General features: G+C 43.0%; 1 protein-coding gene across 4 annotated transcripts in view; it reads left to right on the top strand.

Annotated features, from left to right (window-relative positions):
* The first annotated feature begins 3,194 nt into the window (after window positions 1-3,194).
* The window catches only part of mindy3 (MINDY lysine 48 deubiquitinase 3), a 90,605-nt gene continuing 71,956 nt past the window's right edge, over window positions 3,195-21,843 (top strand). The window contains exons 1-7 of one of the 4 annotated variants that reach the window (XM_078417179.1): window positions 3,195-3,470; window positions 6,452-6,531; window positions 8,508-8,568; window positions 10,966-11,145; window positions 13,747-13,798; window positions 16,055-16,169; window positions 16,465-16,538. In XM_078417179.1, the coding sequence (XP_078273305.1) occupies window positions 3,383-3,470; window positions 6,452-6,531; window positions 8,508-8,568; window positions 10,966-11,145; window positions 13,747-13,798; window positions 16,055-16,169; window positions 16,465-16,538 (650 nt within the window). In that variant the 5' untranslated portion in view covers window positions 3,195-3,382. Of the gene's footprint in view, window positions 3,471-6,451; window positions 6,532-8,507; window positions 8,569-10,941; window positions 11,186-13,727; window positions 13,799-16,054; window positions 16,170-16,464; window positions 16,539-21,843 lie in introns of those variants that run through there. The other 3 variants (XM_078417168.1, XM_078417188.1, XM_078417197.1) reach the window with 3 other exon arrangements.

Below are 21,843 nucleotides of genomic sequence, written 5' to 3'. Positions count from 1 at the left end.
CTACTCCGCCATTCAATCATGGCTGATCTATCTCTCCCTTTAACCCCATTCTCCTGCCTTCTCCCCATAACCTCTGACACCTGTACTAATCAGGAATCTATCTATCTTTGCCTTCAAATTATCCACTGACGGCCTCCACAGCCTTCTGTGACAAAGAATTCCACAGATTCACCACCCTCTGACTAAAGAAATTCCTCCTCAGCTCCTTCCTAAAAGAACGTCCTTTAATTCTGAGGCTATGACCTCTAGTCCTAGATTCTCCCACTAATGGAAACATCCTCTCCACATCCACCCTATCCAAGCCTTTCACTATTCTGTATGTTTCAATGAGGTCCCCCTTCATTCTTCTAAACTCCAGCGAGTACAGGCCCAGTACCATCAAACATATGTTAACCTACTCATTCCTGGGATCATTCTTGTAAACCTCCTCTGGACCCTCTCCAGAGCCAGCACATCCTTCCTCAGATATGGTGCCAAAAATCGCTCATAATATTCCAAATGCGGCCTGACCAGCGCCTTATAGAGCCTCAGCATTACATCCTGTTTTTGTATACCTCTCGAAATAAATGCTATCATTGTGTTTGCTTTCTTTACTACCTATTTGACTTGCTACATTTGCTTTCTTTACTTGTATTTCTCTTTTTCATTCAAATCTTTTGATACTTTATTGTCACGAGTACTTGGTAAAGTGAGATTCCTTGTTTGCAAACAGTACAATTATGCAAGAGTCACCATGTTAAGGACATCGACAGTTATAAAAATCCCTCTTCCTTCACCCCCACCTCATCCCTTTGTGTCATCCCTCTGCACATCATTGTTAAGGGCCTTGATGTCAACTGTATACTTTCTCCTTACATTCAAAGTTTATATTCGACCTCTCAAGGTGCAACAGCTCACGTATGCACCCAAGGATCCCTCTCCCATTCCTTCTCTCCAGAGATGCTGCCTGAGCCGCTGAGTTATCCCGCTTTTTTTGCCTATCTTCCCTCTCTACATCGATGGTCCTGAAAGTCATGCCATTTACTGTAGATTTTCCTCTTGCAGATACATGTTCAAAAGCCTTTGATCCATGCAGATCCTTTTGTTGCACTTCCTGGAATCAGAAGAGCTGTAGCCAGTCAAAAAGAATGCCTCAATCAGAAGATGAAAGACACCCCCTACATGACCACCCTTTGCTACCTCAGTGTTTGAAATCACGCAGAAGTTTCCTCTCTTGTGTCCATCCCCTGGACTGCAGTGCATTGTCCAGAAGGCTCAAACTCGGGGAAGAGAGACTAGAGAAATCTCCAGAAGACATTCACATGGCAATCAATCCCTCTGAGAAACTCCCACCAGGTTCCGATCAACCGTGGATAACCTGGCGCAGTCTCAACAGACTGCGGACAGGCATGGGGAGGAGCAAATCGAACAGGCTGAAGTGGGGATACACTGAAGATGCGGCAGAGTGGGAGTGTGGACGGGGCCTCCAGACTATGGAACATCTCCTGAGCTGTGACATGCTGCATGACACATGCACTCTAAAGGATCTTACAGAGGCCAACGACGTGGCATTAAAATAGTGTAAGAAAATAACTGCAGATGCTGGTACAAATTGAAGGTGTTTATTCACAAAATGCTGGAGTAACTCAGCAGGTCTGGCAGGAATGGGTGACGTTTCTGGTCGAGACCCTTCTTCAGTCTGAAGAAGGGTCTCGGCCCGAAACGTCACCCATTCCTTCTCTCCTGAGCTGAGATGCTGCCTGACCTGCTGAGTGGCACTAAATTATGCTCGCGCTTGACAAACAGCTGTGATGACACGAATTTAAAAAAATTGCAACGAATGTCAGGCACAGGACTGGCAGGGAAACTATTTGAGAAAGCGCATTGCGACGTTCAAGCCTCCACAAGAACGTGCACTGGTCCCAGACACACAGGGGATCTGCGACTGGTCCCAGAGACACAGGGGATCTGCGACTGGTCCCAGAGTGACACAGGGGATCTGTGACCGGTCCCAGAGACACAGGGGATCTGCGACTGGTCCCAGAGGGGATCTGTGACTGGTCCCAGAGACACAGGGGATCTGTGACTGGTCCCAGAGACACAGGGGATCAGTGACTGGTCCCAGAGACACAGGGGATCTGCGACTGGTCCCAGAATGAGACACAGGGGATCTGTGACTGGTCCCAGAATGAGACACAGGGGACCAGTGACCGGTCCCAGAGACACAGGGGATCCATGACTGGTCCCAGAGACACAGGGGATCTGCGACTGGTCCCAGAATGAGACACAGGGGATCTGTGACTGGTCCCAGAATGAGACACAGGGGATCAGTGACTGGTCCCAGAATGAGACACAGGGGATCAGTGACTGGTCCCAGAGACACAGGGGATCAGTGACTGGTCCCAGAATGAGACACAGGGGATCAGTGACTGGTCCCAGAGACACAGGGGATCTGTGACTGGTCCCAGAGACACAGGGGATCAGTGACTGGTCCCAGAATGAGACACAGGGGATCTGTGACTGGTCCCAGAATGAGACACAGGGGATCAGTGACTGGTCCCAGAGACACAGGGGATCAGTGACTGGTCCCAGAGACACAGGGGATCAGTGACTGGTCCCAGAGTGAGACACAGGGGATCAGTGACTGGTCCCAGAGACACAGGGGATCTGTGACTGGTCCCAGAGTGAGACACAGGGGATCTGTGACTGGTCCCAGAGTGAGACACAGGGGATCTGTGACTGGTCCCAGAATGAGACACAGGGGATCAGTGACTGGTCCCAGAGTGAGACACAGGGGATCAGTGACTGGTCCCAGAGACACAGGGGATCTGTGACTGGTCCCAGAGACACAGGGGATCTGTGACTGGTCCCAGAGTGAGACACAGGGGATCTGTGACTGGTCCCAGAATGAGACACAGGGGATCAGTGACTGGTCCCAGAGTGAGACACAGGGGATCAGTGACTGGTCCCAGAGACACAGGGGATCTGTGACTGGTCCCAGAGACACAGGGGATCTGTGACTGGTCCCAGAGTGAGACACAGGGGATCTGTGACTGGTCCCAGAGTGAGACACTGTGGTCTCAAGGAGTCTGTGAACGGTCACGGTCCCCCCCCCCCCCAACACCTTTTCACCCCGGCGCTGATTGGCCGCCCGGGCGCAGCGTCCCGCGGTCACGTGATCTGAGCGGCGCATGCGCGGGCGCCGCTTCCGGTGCCGCTGAGCGGAGGTTCCGGGATGTGGCGACGCTGCTGAGATGCTGGCGGCGCCCGAGTGAAGGGGCAGCGGCGGCGGGTACAGGGGACCGGACTGGGCCGGGTGAGAGGGCACCAGGCACGGCGGGCTTGGCGCGGCCCGGCGCCGGCAGCAGCGGCAGCAGCAGCAGCAGGCGGCTCCGGCTGTGACATGTACAACGTGGAGCTGGCCGAGCTGGTGTGGGGGAGGCGCCCGAGCGGATCGCTCTCCGACTCCGTCTTCCGCAGATGGACCCAAGGTAGCGAGCGGTCCCACCCCGGCTGGCCGGCTGGCCGGCGGGCGGGCGGAGGCCAAGGCCAGAGGGCGCCTCCCTCCCTCCCAACCAGCCCTTCCGCGTCCACTGCAGGCTCAGCCCGACATTCAATCCCCACTCCCGCAGCGCAGCGGGTCTGAAGAAGGGTCTCGACCCCCCCAACCTCGCCAGTCCCCCTTCCCAGGGATGCTGCCTGACCCGCTGTTACTCCAAACATTTTGTGTCTTATCTTAGACAATAGGAGTAGGCCATTCTGCCCTTCGAGCCAGCACCGCCATTCAATGTGATCATGGCTGATCATTCTCAATCAATACCCCGTTCCTGCCTTCTCCCCATACCCCCGACTCCGCTATCCTTAAGAGCTCTATCCAGCTCTCTCTTGAATGTATTCAGAGAATTGGCCTCCACTGCCTTCTGAGGCAGAGAATTCCACAGATTCACAACTCTCTGACTGAAAAAGTTTTTCCTCATCTCAGTTCTAAATGGCCTACCCCTTATTCTGAAACTGTGGCCCCTTGTTCTGGACTCCCCCAACATTGGGAACATGTTTCCTGCCTCTAACGTGTCCAACCCCTTAATAATCTTATACGTTTCGATAAGATCTCCTCTCATCCTTCTAAATTCCAGTGTATACAAGCCTAGTCGTTCCAGTCTTTCAACATATGATAGTCCCGCCATTCCGGGAATTAACCTAGTAAACCTACGTTGCACGCCCTCAATAGCAAGAATATCCTTCCTCAAATTTGGAGACCAAAACTGTACACAGTACTCCAGGTGCAGTCTCACTAGGGCCCTGTACAACTGCAGAAGGACCTCTTTGCTCCTATACTCAACTCTTCAATCCTCCCCACGCCTTCCTTTCCCCCGTGGGGTCTGGGCTCACGTCGATTATTCGACTGTCGACTGCTGTTCATTGTCCCTTTTCCAACACCTCTGCACCTCTGAAGAAGGGTCTCGACCCGAAACGTCACCCATTCCTTCTCTCCCGAGATGCTGCCTGACCTGCTGAGTTACTCCAGCATTTTGTGAATAAACCTCTGCACCCCTGTTGTCCTTCCTACACCCTGCCTTCTGAGTGTGTAGTTTCAACTATACTGTCGGCAGCAGCCATCTACGGGTCAGTAATAGAGAGAAAAATGCTGGAAACATTCAGCAGGTCAGGCAGCATATGTGGAAAGAGAATCAGAATGAACGTTTTTGGTAGACCACCCTGAGCAGTAGATATGGGAACAAGGAGCTACAGATGCTGTTTACACAAAAAGACACAATGTGCCGGAGTAATGCAGCATCTTTGGAGAACATAGATAAGTGACATTTCTGGTTAGGACCCTTCAAACTGATGAAGATCGTAGGACGCTGTGTCCTTTCTGAACCAGTAGATGGAGTGTTCCAACCCTATTCCAGATATTGCATCTCTTGTTATATCTTATGATTTTTTTTAAAAGCAGAATAATGACTCCTCCTGGTCTTTATGCCAAGTACAGCATGTTGTGTCTGGAGTGTTTTGGGAAATATTTAGGTTGTGTTTTCAAGATACCTTAAAGTGGTGATTATCCTGCAATAGGTATACAAGCAATGGATTACTGTGGTTGGGCAAAAATGTTGCCATTAACCTGATAGCCTGTGGGCCTGTTTCTGTGCTGCAACACTGACATTTATGACTTAAAGGATATGTTCATTTGTGTGCTTTCCTTGCAGTAAAGATGCTAGGTTAATTTTGTTAAACTTTAGTTTATTGGTCTGTTCCTGTGTTCATGTAACGGACCTTGCTTTTTTTAGTAATACTAAAACTCGAGTGCTTTTGCAACACTGCTCTTTGACATGACCAATCTATACATTGGTCCAACCTATAAACAAGGCAACGAACTGCAGATGTTGGAATCTGGAGCCAAAAAATAAACTGCCCGAATAATTTAGTGCATTGAGCTGTATCTGTGGAGACAAAGGAATGGTTAACGTTTTGAGTAGTTTCAAAACATCAATCATCCTTTTACATCAACAGATGCAACTCAACCACTTAGTTCTCCCAGCAGTTTTCATTTTGTTCCATAATCAAGCCAGTTGTACCAGAATATATGGTGTTGTATCATTATTATAAGACATCAAAAGATTTATGTGTAGACCAAACTAAGTGGACCCGTTGGGCCCAAACTTCTCCTGCATTGGTGCAGCACCCTCTCCTCATCCACTCCCCCCCCTCCTCTCCTCCCCCCCCTCCTCTCCTCCCCCCAACAAACAAACAAGAGTTTTAGTATATAGATGCTGAAAAGGTTTGGAGGAACAGTGGGGGCAGTGTATGTTTCCACAGATCCTTGAAGGCATCAGAAAAAGCCAATAAAATCTTTGAAAAGGCATATGGGATATCATCCATTATTAGTCAAGACACAGAATATTAGAACAGTGACGTTGACCTAAGCTTCGGTACTGCAAAGACTTCGCAAGGCTAAATTACAAGAAAGATGTTGAGATGTTGCCAGGATGGGAAGAATAATTAGCTGAGGGAAAAATCGAACAGCGCAATTCTTTCCTTAAAATTCAGGAGGCCGAGGTAAGACTAAATTGAGGTCTAGGGACCTTTATAGAATAATTATGATGCCCTTTCTTGAAGTGGTGAGCAGCGGGTGGTTGGGTGTTTAAAAGATCTGGCATAGATTTATGCAGGATTAGAAGCAATGAGGAAACTTTGTTTTCCATTCATGGTCGGGGTCTGGAACTAGCTGCCTGAAATGGTGTTATGGCAGAAATCTTCATTTTTAAAGTACACCAGCCATGGCCTGTTTTGTATGGATCAACATGCTGGAAGATAAGGTTATACTGGGCATCATTTTTGTCATTTCCATGGACGTAATGGGCTAAATAGTCCTGTGTCATAAATTCTTTAGATTCTGAAATGTCAACTCCTCTTTATTGGGGACAGTTTGGTTCATTGCAAGTCTTTTTAACCATTTTCAATATTTTCCTTGTAGGCTTTGTTTTAAGTCAATCAGAAGCCACGGCTTTGGAACAGTTTGAAGGTGGCCCCTGTGCAGTGATTGCACCTGTTCAGGTATAATGCGTCAAATAGCAGTTTGTAGCTCTTCATTGTTATGTTGCAAATTTACTTACATGGAATATATAAATGGACACACATGTTCACGCTTCTAAGCCATTTTGGGTATTGCTTGTGAGGATTTTCTAGTAGGTTTCCTATGACCCTCAGTTTAAATTTTAACAATCATTAGTTGTCGTTAAGGCATTATGGCCTGACTAATGGAGTAATGTGTCATTTTTAATCAATAAATCAAATATGCATTACCATTTAACAATGTTAATTTTTCCACACAAGTCCATAGCTTGCAATGTGACAACACATAGACAGGGTGGTAAGGAAGGATTTTAGGCACACTTTTATTGGTCACGGCATTGGGTACAAAAGTTGTGTAGGAAAAAACTGCAGATGCTGGTTTAAATCGAATGTAGACACAAAATGCTGGAGTAACTCAGTGGGTCAAGCAGCATCTCTGGAGAGAAGGAATGGGTGATATCATATCATATCATATATATACAGCTGGAAACAGGCCTTTACGGCCCTCCAAGTCCGTGCCGCCCAGTGATCCCCGTACATTAACACTATCCTACACTCACTAGGGACAATTTTTACATTTACCCAGCCAATTAACCTACATACCTGTACGTCTTTGGAGTGTGGGAGGAAACCGAAGATCTCGGAGAAAACCCACGCAGGTCACGGGGAGAACGTACAAACTCCTTACAGTGCAGCACCCGTAGTCAGGATCGAACCTGAGTCTCCGGTGCTGCATTCGCTGTAAAGCAGCAACTCTACCGCTGCGCTACCGTGCCGCACATGATGTTTCGGGTCACCCATTCCTTTTCTCCAGAGATGCTGCCTGACCCACTGAGTTACTCCAGTATTTTGTGTCTACCTTTGGGTATAAAAGTTGGTAAGTGAGGTGCTTAACACTTTACCACATTTTTATTTGGACCACATTTGTTGAATTCTGTGAAGTTCTGGTTGCTGCACGACAGGAAGGATGTGGAAATTTTGGTGTGGTTGCAGAGGAGGTTAACCAGAATGTTGCCTGGATTAGAGATTATCAGCTATAAGGAGAGGTTGGCCACGTTTGTATTGTTTTTTTCTGTGGCAACGGATACTGAGGGATGACCTAAAGAAATATAAAATTATGAGAGGTACATAGATACTGGATATTGAGATTTATTTCCTTGGTTGGAAATGTCAAATACTATCAAGTGTAGACGTAAGGTGAGGGGGGAGCAGTTTAAAGGAGATTTGCAAGGCAAGTTTTTTTTTTACAATGGTAAATGCCTGGAATGTGCTGCCTGGGGAGTTGGGAGAAGCAACTATTACAGCAGCACTTAAGAGGCATTTTGACAAGCACTTGAACATCCAGGGATGGTGAAGTATAGACCATGTGCAGGCAGGCGGGATTAGTTCAAATTGCCATCTTTATTGGCGTGAACATGATGGGCCAGAGAGCCCGTTCCCGTGTTGTGAAGAAGGGACAGTTCTATATTATTTTATCGTAGCCCAAGCCTCCATTATTCATTGTTTCTTTTGGAAAAATTGTTATTCTGGATCCTTGATCTCTAACTTCGAAGTATTTAAATTAGTTTATTTGCTAATCAGAATCCTCATTAATTGGATTGGGTTGCAGGAAGGATGGGTTTGAAATTTCATCTTTATTCAGAATTTTTTTAATTGTTAGATTGTATAAATGTAACTGCTTATTTGCGTTTTTAATGGCCATTAACAGAATTTTTTAATACAGAAATTGCTGAACATGCTAGAAACTTACTGGATCTGAGGAGAGAAAAAGCAAATTAAGATTTCTGGTTAATATAATTAATAGAGATTTTGCGATGTCAAGATTGGAGTACAAAAGGAAAAATAATGGCTAATTTTGCTGATAAACATGTTGCGTGATTTTCATAGGTTCATTTTTCTTGATGGCACATACTTCATTCACTTTGTATTTAGCATGATTTCATTGTTTTTGTTTTCAGGCTTATCTTTTAAAGAATTTCCTGTTTCATTCAGAGAAACAAAATTGGCGAAGTTGTACAGGTATCTTGTCTTAACATATCAATTTGCCCAATCTGCATTATTCAAATTTGTAGATCTTAGTTTACTATGTTTTCCCATGAGATGAATTTGCTCACACTGGTTGAATTTTACATACTTTGAGGTGATTGTAATATAAATATTTTTCAAATTGATCTCCATTTCTTGGCCATTAACTGATTTTTAAAAATACAGATATCGCTGAACATACTTGAATTGTACTGGATCAAGAGAGAGAAAATAAGTGGTGTGCTTCACAACTGAAATGTGATTTCAGGCTTAACATGATTTATAATGAAACAGGTCATTTTCAAACCTGCTCTTGGACTTTGTTGAATGACACTGATTTCTGAAACATCTAATTCTGACAAAGCAGGGAAAATGTCCTGCGCAACAACCAGCAAACTATCAAATTATTTATTTTTTTAATGATGAAATTTCCTGAAGTTGTAAGTATCCTTTTGTACATTAGTCTTTTTTTGGATACTTGCCAGTATAATGGTGAAATCACTGGATTAAAAATCCAGATACATGAACAAAAAATAGGTAGAATTATATTGCTGCAGTCTGAGAATTCAAATTCACTTTATAGAAAAAAAACAGGATTTATGAGTAAATATTACAAAGCCACCAGATTTATTATAAAAAGGACTGGTTCCTGTGTATCCCAAGAGAAAATGATGCTAGAGGTTGTGGACCACTGAAGTGCTCTGAATAACCTGGATGAGTAACTGCAGTGTACTTCAAGGTGGTGCACGCTACAACTGGTGGTTTAGGGTGTTTGATGGGGAAACTGGTAATGCAGCTATTTTGTGCTGGATAGTGTCAAGCTTTCTGAGTATTGTTGCTCATGCACTCATCCAGGCAAATTGATAAGATTTTATCACACCCCTGATGTGCCATATAAATGATGGAAATTGGGATGTAAGTTTTAAAAATCCAATTATTAATTGTCTGACTAGCATATCCTTCTGCTAACAATATATGTAAGATAGACACAAATTGCTGTAGTAACTCAGTGGGCCAGGTAGCATGAATATTATTTATAAAACTGTTACAATTGTTTCGTTGGGTTGCTGTTGTCTAAATTAATTAAACTATTGCATCGTATGGGAGGCGCATTCCCAATCTCGTTGTACCCCTGGGTACAATGACAATAAAGATGTATTGTATTGTATGAAGGAACTGCAGGTGCTGGTTTACACCGAAGATAGACAAAATGCTAGATTAGATGAGGTTTCTGGTCAAAACCCTACAGACGGAGAGCCGGGGGGAACCAGAGGTATGAAACGGTTCAGAACAAATCAGAGCTGGCACCGATGACCAAGGAAAGGTGCAGCCTGCAATGGTCCATTGTTAACTATGGAAGAGGTGATAACGAAGGGATATATGGATGCGAACTGTGGAATTGGCAGGACAATTACGGTGGAGTAGGGGCAGAGAGAGGGGGGATGCGGGGGTTACTTGAAATTAGAGAAATCAACCATCCTACCACAGGGTTGTAATCTACCCAAACAGAATATGAGGTGATGTTCCTCCACTTTGCGTGTGGAGGAGACCTAGGACAGAAAGAATGGGAAGGGTAGTTGAAATGTTTGGCAATTGGGAGATTGTGTCGGCCAAGGCAGACTGAGCGTAGTGTTCAGGGAAAACGATTGGCAATTCTGCACTTGGTCTCACTGATATACTACCAATGAGTCCACACCAAGAACAACAGATACAGTAGATGAGGTTGGAGGAGGTGCAAGTGAATCTCTGTCTCACTTGAGTCAGGTAGCATCTCTGGTGAAAAAGGATGGGTGACGTTTTGGGTTGGGACCCTTCTTCAGACTGAAAGTAGGGGGTGGGCTAGGTTGAAGAGCTGGAGGTGAGAAAAGTCCAGGACCAATCAGGGTTGGCCACAAACGATTGCGGTCAGGGCGGTGCCTGATAGGCCCCTTGTTGGCTAAGGAAGGTGTGGCCTCAAGAGAGAAACAATGCAGAACTGTGGAACTGGTAAAATGTCTAACGGTGGAGGAAGGAGGCGAAGGGGAGGCAAGCGAAAATAGAAATTACTTAAAATTAGAGAATTCAATGTTCATACCACTGGTTTGTAAGCTACCCAAGCAAAATATGAGGTGCTGTTCCTCCAATTTGTTTAAGGCTTCATAATTTGGCCATTAATCTTATCCCATTGGTGGGAACTATATACAAATAATATTTTTTAATCATTCCATCCAAGATTAATGCTTGATGTCAACCTTCTGTCAGAGAGATGAAGGTAGTATTGCTGAGTCAGTTCAAATGCTCTGCATCATTGCTGTTTGTTCAGTTCATCATTATGTAATTATCTTGGTTTTGTCAATGTATAGCTGATTATGTATGATATAAATACAGGTTTTAAATTTCTATCATTTTCAGAAGAAGAGCTTAAGCATCTTTTCTGCCTTACTCTGAGTGAGATTCTAGAAACTGTGAGAATAAATAACTCCAGCCCATTCTGTTTGGTAATGTGGGCAAGAGGAAAAGCATCAGAAGAACATGCCAGTATTTCTGAAAATCACCCAGAGTCCAGTCAAGGGACTGAAGAGGAACAGCTCTGTAAGAAACCACCTTTTTGGATAAATAATTATATATCATGGTGAATATTCACATTTCTTGAAGAAACAATTTTGCTTTTTGCTTGTCTAACGTGTGTAGTGTGCATGTTGACAATTTTAAAATTAAAATTAGAATCATTCATTATTTTTAATGTATATAACCATCTAAAATTTTGAAATGTAAATCTTTTATACAAATGCACTTGGCCCAGATTTTGTAAATTATGTTACTTAAGTTGCATTGCAAACTGGATGAGTTCAAGGTGTCAGGAAAATGTTCTTTCTTTTTCTAATGATAGGAAAGTATAGGGACTTGAGGTAAGTAATAGAAAATATTATTTTGTAATCTTAATTGTTGAAAGCGGACTTGAGAAAGTTCTGTACTTTGTTCAACAATCAAATTTGGACTACAACCCTGGATATTTTTTACCAGAATGAAATTCAGGCATCCGTGTAATGTAACTGTAGTCGTCCTGCCCTCTTTCAGGTTAGTGCGATTTTGTCGCATGTAATAAAATTTTGCTTAGCACTCCCTGAACTGAAACTGGATGAGTGTATTGTAAAACAGGTGATGTCTGTTGATGGCCTCTAGCCAGTGCAGTGCACATATTTAATCAATTTAGTAGGTCAACTTGTGAAATGATATATCATTCTTGTATGATTTGTGTTACTTTATTCTCAAATGCTTGCCTTGTTGGATGCCTGGATAATGATCCAGTTTTTGTACCTTGATTATGATTAAAATCACCTGGTATAATTGTTGCAGTGTAATAAGTGCCTTGAATTTTGAAATGTATCATGACAGGAAACAACTTTGAAAGCAAGAAATTACAGAAAAGCACAGGGGACTGCCCCACAGGGACTGAGGGAGATAAATGTCTGGATTTTGCATTCAAGAGCTAAATGACAATGTTTGATATTGTTGAACAAAGATGCCAATGACAATTTAGTTTGTTTTTGCTTTTCCCCATTTCCTTTTAGCATCAGCTCATAGGATCTTTGCTGTCACGATGAAAATTTGAAAGATACAATAAATAAAAGCCTCAGTATTAAATATCATTACTTGCACGTCAATGGTGCAATATCTCGATTTTAATGTTTTTATCAAATTTTGAAATAATTATTGTGGCCATTGGATTTCAGAGCCAGAGATATTGCATTATGACTTTTCATATATTAAAAGTGTACTTTCACCTTTTCCTACAACCCAAAAATTGTTTGCACACAGTAGTCATTGTCCTGGTTGATTGCAAGGGAAATTTAAAGAAACAGATAAAATGTCAATGACATGAACAGGCAAGGAATAGAAGATTACAGACTATGTGCAGGCAGGTGGGGTTAGTTTAGATTGGTGGCATGATTGGTGCAGACATGATGAGCCAAAGAGCCTGTTCCTGCATTGTACTATTCTGTTTGGGAAACCTATGCATAATGTATTTCCAAATTTCACCAAAGCAAATTATTTCAAATAACTCCATTGAATTGATCAAACATGATTTCCAAAAATCATGTTTACTTTTCCATGATTAATTTTCTCTTTCAAATGCCTTGGGGTTAAGCCGCAAGTAGTCCTGATCCCAAAACATATTGGAGGATAGGGATTACTGCTGTGTAGTGCACTGAGATTTTGTCAGGTCAGAGGTTTTCACCTTCAAATATCCGTTTGTCAATAAACCTAAGGACTTCCTGACTCATTGAAGGGTGTGATGAATTTCAAATTGATTAAGCTTAATCATATCTGTACCACAAACTTTTAATTTTTCGGAAAAGATGATCTTAATTACAGTACCCTTTAAGAAAATATAATCAGGCTTCGGCACATGCACTATTGCGAGGGCGCTGGGCTAACCTCATTAAACCTTTCACTTTGCTTGTTAGGCAAGTTGGATGTTTTTACACATCTGAAAAATGGCATGAATCTGATGAGCAATTTTTAGTTTGGAATAAGATCGACAATGGAAATTTACTGGCATGGAATCCACTTTCTGGCAATGTTATTTGGTGCGGTGTTTTCTAAAGGGAAACTTTGTTTTACTACTGGAATTAAAATAGGATTTGGGGGGCAGGTGTAATGAGGAATTAATTTGTTATTCGACTGTCAATATAATTAGAATTTCACTCAATCCAGAAGTTTCCAGTAAAGCTTAAGTTAATGCAATTTGCAATGAGTATAGACATGTTTCCTTAATGTAGGGAAAGTAACATCTGATTTTTAAAAATCCAAGATTAGATAGTTATGAGCTGCACAATGATAATTTATTTGTGAATAAATTTAAGCCAATAAGTTTGTAGTTTTTGAGTTGAGCGCATTTTATTTGCTAAATATTGGAATGTTTTTCTTTTCATAGTAGCTGTTTTCCAGCAAATATCAGTGTGATTGAAATTTCATTTGTTATGATTTAAAAATGCAAGAAGGCTCATTCTAGAAATGTTCAGCAGTTAAAAAATTTATTACAAAACTTTTCAAAATAACTTAAGGAACAGCTCACAATTTACGTAAATTAACCTTAACACTGAATGCTTTGTGACAGCTTTGCAATGTATAATCTTGTTTGTTTTATTGCTGTCTGTGGTGCTGAAAAGTGTCTGGTTTTGTGTATAGCTGCCTTGGCTGCAGACGAGCTTGGCTCTGAGCGATTTCATACACTGATTCAGTAAGTAATTCACTGCTACTAGGTCACTTAAGTAGGCACTGATAATGCTTTTGTTGTAATGTTATTTAGCAAATGATATTTTTTCCTTCATTCTTTCTTCAATATCATCTTTCTTTTCTGAAAATTGCTGTCTCCTTGATGGAGTGCAATCTCCCACACTGACATATTGCACAATTGCTTTCATGATGCATAGTAAATGTTGGTATAAATGTTGGTGTAGATGTCATTATTCACAAAAATACAATTGGGAATCATTGCACAAAAGATAATTTGTAGCACTACCACAGTCCAAACTGAGATTAACTAATTTGTATTAGCCTACTAATATTTGAAATATGATCACCTACCTATGTGTAACAGCAAAAGTAATCTTTGGGTTAGCAAGCTGAATTACTAATTCTTCAATGTGAAATGAATTTTAGGCAACAAATTTGCTTAATCTTCTTGGTTTGTTTCTGCCTGGCAGAATGTGCAGGGGAAATTAAATTAAAGACACTTAAATTTATAAAAAATTGAAGTGTTCAAATATGTAAAATTACATTGAGCTTGACTTGGAATTGTTTGATCAAAAAAAATTTACAAAGCTTGCTGAAATTAAATTAAACTCATCTTTGATTCAGAATATCACAAAATTTGAACAAATAAGAATGATATCCAAATAACTGCACATATTGCAAACTTGTTATTTTAAAGAGCAACTATATTTGTATATACAATAATAGCACGATTGAGGAAGGTTTGAAGGAAAATATTAGTTCAGACATGTAAATTCCTGAGTGGAGAAAATTAGGGTAGAGGTTGGAATGGATAGTTTTAAAGCTATGTTTCGAAAATGTGCTACCAAGCCTTTTGAACTATTGCCAAATATCCATTCTGTCCAAAAGAGGCATGGAAAAGATATGAATTGTTTGAACTCGTTTTTCTATTCGTGGCAAAATGATTTGAGTTGTGCTTCTAGTTTTAGTTTTGTTTGCGAGTGGACAACACTGTTTGCAACCAAGTGCAATATTATGTTTCTGCATCTTGGACATATGAGATGCTTACATTTATGTAAGATTTGCAAATATGTGCATTAAAAAATATATTAAATATATATTTACCACATATCTGCAAGAAATGCAGACCTATATGCTTTCAAAATAGTGTTATTATCGGAATGAGCCATACCTTTGGCATAACTAAATGAAATCCTTACCAAGAGTAAGACTGAATTTCGATCTTTTCTATTTTATGGAACATGATGCGGCAACCTATAATTTTAGCAGATCCTATAATAAATTATTAAATTAAGCCCAATGGCACCAGTTTGGAGCCATGGCAATTTGCAAGCCAATGTTCAGAAATAATAAGCACTTCAGCATTTCATTGCAATGTCTGAGCAGAAAGACTCCTGTGGATGTTCAGAAATTGGTATGTAGACAAAGCAATGTAAACTCTTTCTAATCTACTCTTGGATCCGATCCTCTGAGTCAATGGCTTTTTTAATAAAAGCAGATGCTAATACGAAAGGAAGACTGCAAATGCTTAAAAATTACGTGTCTCAAGACGATCAATGCTACACTCTTTAACTTAGCAATTTTGCATATTGGACACGAGAGCTGCTTTTTGTTACTTAAATTGAAGGCTGCCCTTTGCTCTTGTTTTAAACTTGGGATTGACATTGTGTTAATGTCTTGTTCTCCCTATGTTCCAATATTGATGAAAAGTATAGTTTGCAGTGTTGACACATTTGTATCGAAGGAAGCGCCATTCGATGCAATTTGGAGGGGGGTGGTTCTAGGGGGATGATTATTGTGGCAGTGTCATTGTAATCATGAGGAAGACTTTTTTTATTTTACAGAACTGACATTGACTAGGTGCGTTTTCAATCCTTCCCATGTTTATAAAAAATTAAATTTTAGTTTAAATTAATCAGTGCCGAGTTAATCAGTTTAAATGAACCATGCTGTAGTATTTTACAAGGTGAGTCTGAATTTCCTACAACAGATTAAACTACTCTCCCCCCCATTCTGGGATTTTACAAAATTGATGGCCCAGGTTAGCAAACGATTTGCTTAAAGATACAAGTCGCGTTGTATAAAATAACGTTGCAGAAATGGCATCTTTCATTCGCTGATAGATTCCAGTTATTACCTTTAACTACTCTATTTTAATTTGAGCCTTAAAGATGATGTTTTGAAGTAATGTTTTGAAGATGATGATGCAAGTCAGTAAGGATGAATTTTTGTTACAACATTTCTCAATTCAATTTTTCAGAAAGCGTACATTTGCAAATGTTGCAGAGCTAAAGGAAGCAGTTTTAAATCAGTATTCAACCTGGAAGAATCGGTTTGGAGTCCTGCTCTTTCTTTATTCTGTCATTTTAACAAAGGTCAGTTCACTATAATACATTATTCCTTACATTAATGTTTACAGGTAATAATTAAACTGAATCCCATTTCCACCTAATTTAATAGTTGAATGTTGACTGAATTTTGTATTCAAATTTGTATTAAATATTTATAAAAATGATTGCAGCTGAAGCCATTTGCTACTTTAACTTTCCCCACTGTTGGACCACTGGCTTATTTGTGTAGTAGCCATATGAGTAACATTGTTCTGTCATTTTAATCCTTGTATTATTGAATAATACAATAGTTATTATTAACAATAAGTTTTTATTTTAGGGCATCGCAAACATTAGAAATGAAATTGAAGATGCAGCTGAACCTTTAATTGACCCTGTGTATGGTCATGGAAGGTAAGTGTTAAGTAAATCTCTCAAAGACTATTTTATAATATCCACTTTTGAAATTGGGCTCTGTTGGTCGTGGTGAATGATGGAGGATTATCCTGTAGTAATTTGTTAAACAATAAGCCGGTAGGCTGGAGGTTGCCGCTAATTCCTAATTTAAGTCTTTTTCTGGGTAGTATTGACCGTGTATGTTGCAATTGTTAGAGCTGGCGGAATATCTCGCATTTGTCGTTTTAATTGTGTTACCCAGATATAATCAGATATTGAGAGAACAGAAATGCTTAATGAGGCCATTGTTCTTCAAGAATAGCAATATGGTGGAGCTATATAGGCTATTTGGCTCTGCGCTGGAATTGTTTTTATTATATTTGAACAACTCTGGGGAAAAAAAACCTTAAATGTCAAATTTTCTTGGGTTCCATGGCCAAATAAGCAGCTGCTTTTACTTCATTTTTAGCATTCAGAATTTGCATGTTAGACAAAAGGTATATTCACATTGTCATAAACTAAATATTGCTAATTGACCAGTAGAAGGGTGATTGTTGTTTCCTATTTTTAAACTGATGATTATAAAGTTTGTGTGACAAATAAGGTATGTGTATCTTGGCTGGTTCGTTATTTTTGTACACCCTTGAATTTTTGAATGCATTGTTTGTACATTGGCCTTGTACATGTACAAATGAGAATTGTATCAAATTCATGCTTGTTCTGACCATAACGATTATTTATACAGAAGATTGAATTTCCTCTTTACAGGATTTTTTTCATAAATTAACCTTCATTCAATTTGAGCTTGTGCTGCTGGCAGAAATTTAGGCATGGTGTTTGCTTATATTTAAAATATTTTGGACACACGATAGACTGCAGATGATGGAATCCTAAGTAAAAACTGTTTGTGAGTGTGTTCATTGAGAGGCACTCAGGTATATATATATAAGTCCTTTATTAGCAGGGCCTTACAGTACAGATGCTGGCTTCCATTACCTCCAGTCTCCCGCCTGATTCCAGTGTAACCCAGTACAAAACCCGGCCTGGATTATGGACCGGGTGCACAACAGTAAAACCAGACATGGATCTACATCCCCCTTCTTAAGCATAAGCCCCCCCAAACTAGATAACAATATGAAACAACTACAACTTACAACTTACCCCCATCCTAATACAAGGGATGAAAAGACAACCACGGCAACGCTAAACAGAGGAGGATACAACTCGAGTAAGATAAACAAAAGGGGAACGGTAACGACCGTAATTAACCAGAGTCCATAGCAAGTGTCTAGCCACAGTCTTGGTACTTGGGATTGGGCTTACAGACCCGTCCTGCACGAGTACAATACCAGCCCTCCGCCGTACCCATTGTAGGTGTCAGCACCATGGGTGGTGGTTCAAACGGCACTGATCTCGCAACGGCCTTCTGCACAGGAGACTGCACCAGTGAAGTCATGGGTGATTCCATCACCGGCTCCTTTGTTGGTGTTAAGACCAGCTTGTGGTCTGCCGACGCCTGGCCTCCATTGGTCTGTAACCCGCCATCTGCGACCTCCGTGTAGCCATGTGAACGCGGATGAGATGGCACCGGCTCATTCACCGGTAGAAGGTGTTTTCTGTTCCGCCGGTAGGTTCCTCCTTCCGATTGGACAAGATAGGACCGCGGCTCCTGGCAGGTCCCACTAACTACACCCAGACGATCATGACCCTTCTGGGTCTGCAGACGGACCGTCTGACCCCCCGACAGAGGCTGAAGAGGATGGCTAGACCTGTCGTAATACGCCTTCTGGATCTGCCGTTTATGTTGCAGCTGAGCCTGAACAACTTGGGGCTCGTGAACATGGGGCTGCAGCAGGTGTCTTGCAACAGGAAGGGTGGTACGAGTTTGTCTGGACATCAATCGTTGGGCCGGCGAACCCAATACCGGGTCACGTGAAACGTTACGGAGATTGAGGAGATCCAGGAATACATCAGACCCGGCTCTTCTGGATCTCTCCATGACCTGTTTGGCACTACGGACAGCCCTCTCGGCTAGCCCGTTTGACTGTGGATACTCCGGGCTGCTGGTGATGTGTTTAAAATCCCAGCGCATGGCAAAGTCCTTGAAACACTGACTGGTAAATTGACCGGCATTATCCGACATGAGGGTGTGAGGAGACCCATGGACCGAGAAATGTCTCGCCAGTTTTTGAATTATCGCCGCTGAGGAAACTGTGCGGAGCAAATCGACCTCGAACCATCCAGAATAGGAATCCACCAGAACCAGATATTGATTGCCACGCCACTCACAAATGTCAGTGGCCACAGAGGACCAGGGTAAATCAGGAACCGGGTGCAGCAAAAGTGGTTCCCTTTGCTGATGTGGGGCCAAACTGTTACACACCGCACATGATTGCACCCTCTGGTGCACGTAGTCAGACATAGCAGGCCAGAAAAACATACTTTTGGCTCGCTGAACCGTTGCCTCAGCGCCAGGGTGGCCCCTATGTATTGCGTCAAAATACTGCTGCCGTAGTGAGGCAGGGATCACCGCCTTGTGGCCTTTCATAATGACCCCGTTCTCGATAACCAGCTCATCTCTAACGGGGAAGTACGGTTGTACAGAGAATGGTACCATATGCGATATGCTCGGCCAACCGCGTCGAATGATGGACGCAAGCGACTGCAACGTGTCGTCCTCTGCCGTGTGTGCCACCAACAATTCCAAACAAGACGAGGGGAGATGATCGACCATCATTACATCAAAACAATCCTTCTCGGCAGCATGCTCGTTAGAGGTCTTCCTAGGCGCACGGGACAGGGTGTCAGCTAGGTGCATGTCCTTGCCGGGTTTGTAGGTTAGTGTAATGTCGTACTTTTGGAGACGCAGCAGCATACGCTGCAGTCTCGCCGGGGCAGCATGGAGTGGTTTGTTCAGTATGGAAATCAGTGGTTGGTGATCGGTCTCCACAATGGCAGCCTTGCCGAAAATGTAATCGTTGAACTTTTCACATGCAAAGACAACCGCCAACAGTTCTTTCTCGATTTGTGCGTAGCGTGTCTCCGCGTCTGTCATGGTCCTTGAGGCATAAGCAATGGGCTGGCCATCCTGCAGGCACGCAGCACCGAGTCCATACTGGGATGCGTCGCAGGTCAGCGTAACTGGTCGATTGACGTCGAAATATGCCAGGGTGGGAGGACACGACATCAGGTGTCTGAGAGCGTCAAAAGCCCGCTGTTGTTGCTCATCCCACGTCCATGCAATGTCTTTGTGAGATAGCTGTCGCAGTGGAGCGGAGAGTTCACTAAAGTGAGGAATAAACTTGCCAAGATAGTTCACCATGCCCAGGAACCTCTGTAGGCTGGTGACGTCAGTCGGAACTGCCATCTCACTGATGGCTGCTGTCTTCTCAGGATCAGCCTTGAGGCCCTCATTGGTGAAAACATGTCCTACATAGTTTACCTTGTTGACACGGAACCTGCACTTGTTGGGGTTGAGTTTTAAGTGTATCTCCCTGGCACGATTGAGTACCTTCGTTAAGTTAACATCATGCTCCTGCACGTCCTTACCCGCCACGATAATGTCATCGACAACAATCGCACATGGGCATCTGTCGAAGAGCTGCTCCATAGAGCGTTGAAACACTTCACTGGCCGCGTTAATCCCGAACGGCATCCGCAGGAATCTGTAGCGTCCGAAGGATGTGCTGAAAGTAGTGAGCAGAGATGATTTGTGGTCCAGGGGAATTTGCCAGAACGAGGTCTTGGCATCGAGAACGGAGAACACTGTGGCCTTGCCCATGTGTGCGGCCACCACCTCCACAGTGCGCATCGGGTGATGAGGTCGCTTGAGTGCAGTGTTTAAATCCTGCAGGTTGATGCATATACGTATCTCCCGCTTGTCCTTCTTGGTCGCGGCCACCATCGAGGACACCCAGTCAGTGGGCTCCGTGACAGGAGTAATAACTCCTATAGCTTCCATCCTGTCAAGCTCTGCCTTGACCCGGTCTCGCATGGCAACTGGGATGCGTTGAGCAGGGCGGACCACGGGTCTCACATCCCGGTCAATAGTCATTGAGTAAGTGATAGGCAGCTTGCCCAGTTCATCGCTGAAAAGATCCTTATAGTTCGCGAGGATCTGTTGTGTGGAGTCTGGGAGTGGCGTAAGCTGATGCACGGCCTTGCCGAATGAAATCAGTCCCATGTTGATACATGCTTCAACGCCAAGGAGAGGCACGACTGTGCCATCAACAACGTAAAATTGTAAATTGTACGATTGTGCTGCGAGGTGGCACCGTAGCTCCACCACTCCAATAGGAAGCACTTCATTCCCCCCGTATGCCTGGAGGGTTGCGTCACATGTTTTTAATTCCTCAGCTCTACGAAGCCTTGAAAACTCGGCAAGAGATATGACGTTGCACGCCGCACCTGTGTCTACTTTCACAACAACAGGCACATTGTTTATCTTTAATGTGACCATGGGATCTTTGTGCTTGATTAACTGGCCCCGGACAGAGTGTGCATTGAGGCGAATTCCATCCACTGAAGGTGTATTAAAGTTTACAGTATCACAATCTGATAAGTCATGTGAAGGCTCTGGGTGTATCAAATGTACAGCTTGTGTTGTCCCAATCGTCTTGGAACTTCTGCAGCACTTCAAGAAATGATTTCTCCGTTTGCAGCCATGACAATTCTGTCCAAAAGCCGGGCAGTTCTCCCGTTTGGCTATATGAGAGTAACCACAATTAGTGCAATCACTAACGAGGCTGATGCCAGCCCTGCCAGGTTGGGCTTGTGTCACTTTGAACGGTCGACGTTCCTTTCTGATAAATGGTCCCGTCGAGTCAACGCGGAAAACAGGCTGAGGCACGGCACTCAAAGTCCTTGTGTCGACATCCGTCAATTCATAAATCCGACAGGTGCTAATCGCTTTAGCGAGGGTAAGATCGCAATCACGCAGAAGGCTCCTTCTCAATTTGTCGTTGGTGATACCACACACCAGCCTGTCTCTCGTGAGTTCATCACAGAGGTTACCAAATCTGCAACTTGACGCGGCGTATTTCAAAGAGTTGATATAGGCTTCAACCGGCTCACCCGGTTTCTGGGAACATGTAAAGAATTTGTGCCGTTCCATGATAAGGTTAGTCTGCGGAGCACACAGCTGCCGAAATTTATTCTTAAGGCACACAGGGTCGTGTATCGTCTCGGCAGGTGTGATAACTGCATCAGCCGCATCCAGCACAGCCTCAGCATAAACAAAGAGTTTCGCCCGACGGATTGCTTCCAAACCTGCAAGATTGAGGAGAATAGATGCTTGTACGTGGGGATTCTTGTCGTGGTGTGC

The sequence above is a fragment of the Rhinoraja longicauda genome, chromosome 2 (assembly GCF_053455715.1).
Source record: "Rhinoraja longicauda isolate Sanriku21f chromosome 2, sRhiLon1.1, whole genome shotgun sequence".
Classification (NCBI taxonomy): Eukaryota; Metazoa; Chordata; class Chondrichthyes; order Rajiformes; family Arhynchobatidae; genus Rhinoraja; species Rhinoraja longicauda.
Note: the sequence above shows the minus strand (reverse complement) of the source record. Positions and strands in the feature narration are given on the sequence as shown.